The 7500-nt window shown below is 48.0% G+C and overlaps 1 protein-coding gene across 3 annotated transcripts in view; it reads right to left on the bottom strand.

Moving 5' to 3' along the window:
• Positions 1–7500, bottom strand: part of LOC143288391 (matrilin-1-like) — a 183348-nt gene that overhangs the window by 68905 nt on the left and 106943 nt on the right. For all 3 annotated transcript variants that reach the window (XM_076596802.1, XM_076596799.1, XM_076596800.1), the window contains exons 4-6: positions 4930–5249; positions 1628–1889; positions 1–151 (exon numbers count right to left, since the gene is read on the bottom strand). The exon at positions 1–151 is cut by the window's left edge and continues 23 nt beyond it. In XM_076596802.1, the coding sequence (XP_076452917.1) occupies positions 1–151; positions 1628–1889; positions 4930–5249 (733 nt within the window). The remainder of the gene's footprint in view (positions 152–1627; positions 1890–4929; positions 5250–7500) is intronic.

Raw genomic sequence — 7500 nt, 5'->3', positions numbered from 1 at the left:
GTGGTGGTGGTGGTTGTCGGTGGAGGCGTGGTGGTGGTGGTGGTGGTGGTTGTCGTCGTCGTTGTTGGTGTCGTAGTCGTTGTTGTAGGTGTTGTTGTGGTGGTGGTTGGTGCTGGGGTTGTTGTCGTGGTGGTTGTAGGAGGGTGGGTCACTACAGGGGTGTGGGGCGGGAAGAAGAGATAAGAAAATGATTAGACAAAACAACAAAAATCCGAAAAGAACTCACCCTGACACATTTTGTTGTGCGTGCGTGCGTGCGTGCGTGCGTGCGTGGTCACATTTTGGTGTGTGTATGTAACATAGATATAATGTTTTATGTTATCAAAAGCGTTTTTGTAAAGCACCTAGAGCAGATTTCTGGATAGTGTGCTATATAAGTATCCATTATTATTATTATTATTAATCTTCCACCAGCGAGTCCTATAATAATAAGAATAATAATAATGGTATCTATACAGCGCTGAATCTTGCGCATAGACAAATCAAAGCGCTTTCGCACCAGTCATTCGCACGCATGCATAACTCTAAAACTGGAGAAACTGAAGACAAGGAAGAGGCAGGGAAGGGAGGCTATTTTGGGAAGAGGTGGGTTTTAAGGCCAGACTTGAAAAAGCTGAGTGTGGAGACTTGACGAAGCGAAAGAAGAAGTTCATTCCGATTGCAAGGTCCAGAGACAGAGAAAGAACGGCGGCCAACAGTCGAGAGCTTGAATCTGGGTATACGTAAACAGAGTGGATCCGAAGCTGATCGTAGTGAGCAAGATGGAGTGTAGAGGTGAAGGCAGCCACAGAGATAGGAAGGGGCTGATTTGTGAATACATTTATAACATAGAGTGCTGATCTTGTACTTTATTCTGTGTGAGACAGGGAGTCAGTGGAGATGTTGCAAAAGAGGAGTGATATGCTCAGATCTTTCCTTTCTGAGGACGAGTCGGGCAGCAGAGTTTTGTATGCGCTGAAGGGACTGAATGGATGAAGCAGGCAAACCAGACAACAGAGTTACAGTAGTCAAAGCGAGAGAGAATGAGAGAAACGACAAGTCTAGATGTTGCGTCAATGGACAGATATTTCCGGATGGAACTGAAGCGCCGCAATTGACAGTCCTGAACACCCCACCCCACCCCCCACCCCAACCCCCAAACTCCGCATCCCTTTGCTCCAGCCTTCTCTCCCAGATCCCCCAGCACGAGTCACCTTACTGACGGGCGCAATAGCCGAGTGGTTAGAGCGTTGGACTGTCAATCTGAGGGTCCCGGGTTCGAATCACGGTGACGGCGCCTGGTGGGTAAAGGGTGGAGATTTTTACGATCTCCCAGGTCAACATATGTGCAGACCTGCTAGTGCCTGAACCCCCTTCGTGTGTATATGCAAGCAGAAGATCAAATACGCACGTTAAAGATCCTGTAATCCATGTCAGCGTGCGCGTTCGGTGGGTTATGGAAACAAGAACATACCCAGCATGCACACCCCCGAAAACGGAGTATGGCTGCCTACATGGCGGGGTAAAAACGGTCATACACGTAAAAGCCCACTCGTGTGCATACGAGTGAACGCAGAAGAAGAAGAAGAAGAAGAGTCACCTTACACCTCCCCTCATAAAAAAAAAAAAAAAAAAAAAAACCACTCACCTTGACACGTCTTGATGGCCAGGATCCTCTTCAACGAGTCCAAGGCGGAGTAACCGGCCACCTGGAAGAAGTAGTCCCTGGTGGGGTCGGAGGCCATGCGGGACAGCTCCGCCGTGTTGACGGCGTGGCCCACCCCGATGGCGAAGACGTGCACGCCGCTCCGCTTGGCGCGTGACGCCTCGATCAGCGTGCGCAGCTTGTTGCGAGACTTGCCGTCAGTGATGACCACGATCACCTTCACCACGCCGGGCCGGCCCCCTCCCTGCACGGGGGGGAGAAGAAAGGAAGGACATGGTGAAAGATGAGGAGGAAGAAGAGGATGAGGATGATAAGAAGGAAGAGGAGGAGGAAGGAGGAAGAAGAGGAGGAAGAGGATTACTGCCGTTAGTGATGACCACGATCACCTTCACCACGCCGGGCCGGCCCTCTCCCTGCATTGGAGGAGGGGGGGGGGGAGAAAGGAAGTACATGGTGAGGATGATGAGGAAGAAGAGGATGAGGAGGATAAGGAGGATGAGGAGGATAAGGAGGAAGAGGAGGACCAGGATTACTGCCGTCAGTGATGACCACGATCACCTTCACCATGCCCGCCCGGCCCCCTCCCTGCACGGGAGGGGGGAAGAAAGGAAGGACATGGTGAAAGATGATGAGGAAGAAGAGGATGAGGAGGATAAGAAGGAAGAGGAGGAGGATAAAGAGGAGGAAGAGGAGGACCAGGATAACTGACGTCCGTGATAACCATGATCACCTTCCCCACGCCGGGGTCGATCCCCTCCCTGCATGGGGGAAAGAAGGATGAGGTGAGGCCTAATAAGAAAAGAGGAGGAGGAAAATGATAAGGAGGAAGAGGAGGAAGAGGATTACTGACGTCCGTGATAGTTGCCAACAGTCCCTGTAAAAGGAGGAGGACGATAAGGAGGAGGTGAAGGATTCTCAAGACAAGATAAGATCACTGATTCTCAATGATGACAAGAAGGATGAGGAGTAGGAGGACAAGGAAAAGAAGATCACTTTAACCCACACCAGGCCCGGCCCCATTCAAGAGACACCGCATTGTACAATGTATACATGCCACGAGTGAGTGGGCATTTATCCCAAACGAAAATAGGACAAACTCACTGTATTAAAAACAACACGCAAGCATGCAAACTCACAGAGATGCACCTTGTCTGCCGAGTTAAATCGGAAAAAAAAATATATTCTTTATGATTATTGTTTATTTGTTTTATTTCATTATTTCATTACTTACTGTTTATGACTGCTGTTTGATACAATTGATAATAAGGTTCATCAGCCGTCATGTTAAAATTGAAGTGCAACGTTGTGAGCACAGTATAAGCTTTGAGCTTGTTGATGCTCTTTTGTCATTGTTTGCACTGTAATCATGTGTACTGTTGAACAATTAAAGATTATTTAACTCACTCAGTACTGCCAGTCCTCTCTTCTCCTCTACACAGACCCCTCGGATGTCCAGTGGGTGTCTGAATGACCCAACCTTTTGCTTCCGTCGTCAGAATTGTGGTATTCTTTGTCAACATTCACGTCTTCAGTATAAGAGCCTTCCGCTTGCAATATTTTGATGATGGTAATTTGGGTGAAATGCTGTTAACGTCGTCTCTTTCGCCGTTCGTATAGAAAGAGTTAAACCGACAAGAACAAGAAGAGGAGCAGGAGTAAGAGGGGGGAGGGGGTATGAATAGTAGTACTGGAGGAGGAAAGCTGAGTAAGAACACGAAGTATAAAAACCACACACGAAAACAGCTGCAGTTCACAGAAAGGTCGAAAAGGTAACATAAACAACTTAGCACCAAACCCAAACCCAGACCAACACCAAGGCCTCAACAGAAGAAAATAAAATAAACAAGCGTCCCCCCCCTCCTCCCCACCATGGCCCTCCCCAACCCCCCACACACCCCCAACCCCATTCAAACACCCCCAACCCATCCAAACCCACACACACACACCCAACCCCTCAAGGACTTTACTGCTGAGTCTTGGTGGAAAAGGTCAGTGTGTCATGAATTATAAGTGTACTTACTGTTTTTGTTGTTGTTGTTGTTTTTTGTTTGTTTTTTTTTTATTATGTTTTGTGTGTGTGTGTGTGTGTGTGTGTGTGTGTGTGTGTGTGTGTGTGTGTGTGTGTGTGTGTGTGTGTGTGTGTGTGTGTGTGTGTGTGTGTGTGTGTGTGTGTGTGTGTGTGTGTGTGTGTAGTACCCATAAGCGTTGATTTTTGTGGTGTAACAGTAAGGCAGTTAGTCCCAAGTGGAAGACGAAGGCCAAACAAGTTGTGTGGTTGGTGACTGACTGACTGACTGACTGACACCTTGACCTGTAAGCTCAGTCTGTCTCGTGTTTCAACCCTTCCCCGGCGAGTATTTTCACGTGTCAGCGGTAGTCAAGGGGTTAATCAGCTTTCTTTCTCCCTCCTCCCCCTCCTCCTCCTGGGTGTAGCATGACACTTCTACTGTTGTAGTACTACCCCCCACCCCTTCCTCCGCTCTCTCTCTCTCTCTCGCTCTCTACCTCTCTCTCTCTCTATCTATGTATCTATCTATATATCTATCTCTGTCTCCGTCCGTCTCTCTCTTCTGTCTGTCTGTCTCCCTCTCTGTCTCTCTCTGTCAGTCTTTCTCTTTGTGTCATCTGTCTCTGTCTCTCTCTGTCTCTATATCTGTCTCTCTCTATGTCTCTGTCTCTCTCTCCCGTTCTGTCCTGGGGGGTCGTTTGTTCTGTGTGAGTTGTGTGTCCAGCTGTTCTGTGCGTGAGTGAGAGTTGAGTGTTTCAACTTCGGCACCGCCTCCTTCACACTGTGGCTGAATAAACTCCGGCACTTCCAAGAAAACTCTCCACGGCTGATAAGGCTTTTGCTCCTTATAATCTGCACATTCAGGTGTTTGGATGATGATGGTGTCGATAGAAATAGCGGTTTTGGAAGGGCATGGGCATGGGCATGGTCGCCATTCTCTGTCTCCAAGACGATAAACAGTGCTAATGGATGGTTACAATCAACGTATCTTGTTGACCCTAAAAAAAAGAAAAGAAGGCTATGTTGATGAGAGCGTCAAGCTTATAGCTGGCTTCATATGCTAGACACTTACAGGAGGAGAGTCCATAATTATAAAAATAAAAAAAATGGAAAAAAGAACAGGTGCGTCCTGTCATGGTCAACAGGTGTGTCCCGTCACATAGTCGGACAGTCACGACAGACTGATAAGCACACACACACACACACACACACACACACACACACACACACACACACACACACGCAATTAGCTATCCATGACAACCATCCCACCTACCTTGGCCTTGAACAGGTGCGTCCTGGCGAACTTGATGGCCAGGTCGGTGGCCGTGACGTAGCCGCTGTCCTGCTGCACGCGGTGGATGGCCCTCAGGAGGCGCCGCTTGTTGTTGTAGCGCTTCAGGTTGAAGTGGAGATTCACGTGGTCGTTGTAGGTCACCACCCCGACCCGCGTGACGTCCGGCCCGATCTGGAACATGTTGGCCACGTCCGCTACGAACTCGATCTGCCTCCGGAAGTCCGGCCGCCAGATGCTGTTCGAGGAGTCCAGGAGGAAGGCCACATCGGCAGGCTTGTTGCCACAGTACTCCCATGTGTCTGCGTTGGGTGCAGGGGGTGGGGGAAGGGGGAGAGAGAAAAAAATGTGTTGGTTATCCATGTATCTATTTGTTTACTTACTTCTTTATTTGTTTGTTTATTCATTTATTTATGCATTCATCTATTTATTGTATTTGTTTATCCATTGTATGATATGTATATATGTGTATATAATGTATATATATATATGTGTGTGTGTGTGTGTGTGTGTGTGTACATCTCTCTCTCTCTCTCTCTCTCTCTCTCTCTCTCTCTCTCTCTCTCTGTGAAGACCTGGGGGAACACAGACGTGGAGTAACATAGTCCCGGAGGAAGACAGACCTCGCGAGATATAGACCAGAGCTTAATAGACCCGGGGTAACATAGACCAGGCGGGGTGTCATGATTATACTTAGGGGATTAAAACCACGGGGAGCTTAAACCAGGGATCGTTATACTTAGGGGAATATAGACCTGGGGGAACATAGACCAAGTGAGTCATGTAGTTAGGGGAATAAAGACCCCAGGGAAAAGAGACCAGGTGAGTCATGTACTTTGGGGAATAAAGACCTCAGGGAACATAGACCAAGTGAGTCATGTAGTTAGGGGAATAAAGACCCCAGGGAACATAGACCAGGTGAGTCATGTAGTTAGGGGAATATAGACCTGAGGGAACATAGACCAGGTGAGTAATGTAGTTAGGGGAATAAAGACCCCAGGGAACACAGACCAGGTGAGTCATGTAGTTAGGGGAATATAGACCTGAGGGAACATAGACCAGGTGAGTCATGTAGTTAGGGGAATAAAGACCTGAGGGAACACAGACCAGGTGAGTCATGTAGTTAGGGGAATAAAGACCTGAGGTAATATAGACCAGGCGACTCATGTAGTTAGGGGAATATAGACCTGAGGGAACATAGACCAGGTGAGTCATGTAGTTAGGGGAATAAAGACCCCAGGGAACATAGACCAGGTGAGTCATGTAGTTAGGGGAATATAGACCTGAGGGAACATAGACCAAGTGAGTCATGTAGTTAGGGGAATAAAGACCCCAGGGAACATAGACCAGGTGAGTCATGTAGTTAGGGGAATATAGACCTGAGGGAACATAGACCAGGTGAGTCATGTAGTTCGGTGAATAAAGACCTGAGGTAATATAGACCAGGCGAGTCATGTAGTTAGGTGAATAAAGACCTGAGGTAATATAGACCAGGCGACTCATGTAGTTAGGGGAATATAGACCTGAGGGAACACAGACCAAGTGAGTCATGTAGTTAGGGGAATATAGACCCCAGGGAACATAGACCAGGTGAGTCATGTAGTTAGGGGAATATAGACCCCAGGGAACATAGACCAGGTGAGTCATGTAGTTAGGGGAATATAGACCCCAGGGAACATTGACCAGGTGAGTCATGTAGTTAGGGGAATAAAAAAAACCTGGGGGTACATAAACCTCGGGGGACATGGACCAAGGAGAGTAACATTATCTACGGGAATATAGACCTGGGGTAACACAGACCTGGGGGAAACGCGAACATGCTCTTGGTGGAGTCACCGCTGACTCATGACACAGTCAGGCAGTCAGATACACAGACAGGCAGACAGACAGACAGACAGACAGAGGGCGAGAAGGACAAGCCTCTAACCTCCAGATAACTACCTCCAGCTGCAAAGACGACAACACCACAAAGGAAAAAAATGGGAACGGAACAATAAGGTAATAAAATAATAATAATAATAATAATAATAATAATAATAATAAGAGAGAGAGAGAGAGAGAGAGAGAGAGAGAGAAGCAAACTAGAAAGAAGAAAAAAAATAATAATAAAAGGAGCTCGCTAACAAGCTCCCTGCCGGGATGAGAGAAAGAACATGGGGCGAGGGAAGGGTGGTGGGGGGTTGGGGGGGGGGGGGGTAGGTGTCTATATGACGTAGGAAAATAGACAGCAGACGGAGTTCAGACAGAGAGAGAGGGGGGGGTGGGGGGGATGGAGAGAGAGAGGGGGGGGAGAGAGAAGGAAAGAGAGGGAGAGTGAGGGAGAGAGAGAGGGAGACAGAAAGGAAGAGAGAGAGCGACAGACAGACAGGGATGGAGTGGAACGAAATGCATTGGCTACGCATTTCTCAAAGGACCAGTTCCTCTGTGTGTGTGTGTGTGTGTGTGTGTGTGTGTGTGTGTGTGTGTGTGTGTGTGTGTGTGTGTGTGTGTGTGTGTGTGTGTGTGTGTGTGTGTGTGTGTGTGTGTGTGTGTGTGTTTGTGTTATGTGTGTGT

The sequence above is a fragment of the Babylonia areolata genome, chromosome 12, assembly GCF_041734735.1.
Source record: "Babylonia areolata isolate BAREFJ2019XMU chromosome 12, ASM4173473v1, whole genome shotgun sequence".
NCBI lineage: Eukaryota > Metazoa > Mollusca > Gastropoda > Neogastropoda > Buccinidae > Babylonia > Babylonia areolata.
Note: the sequence above shows the minus strand (reverse complement) of the source record. Positions and strands in the feature narration are given on the sequence as shown.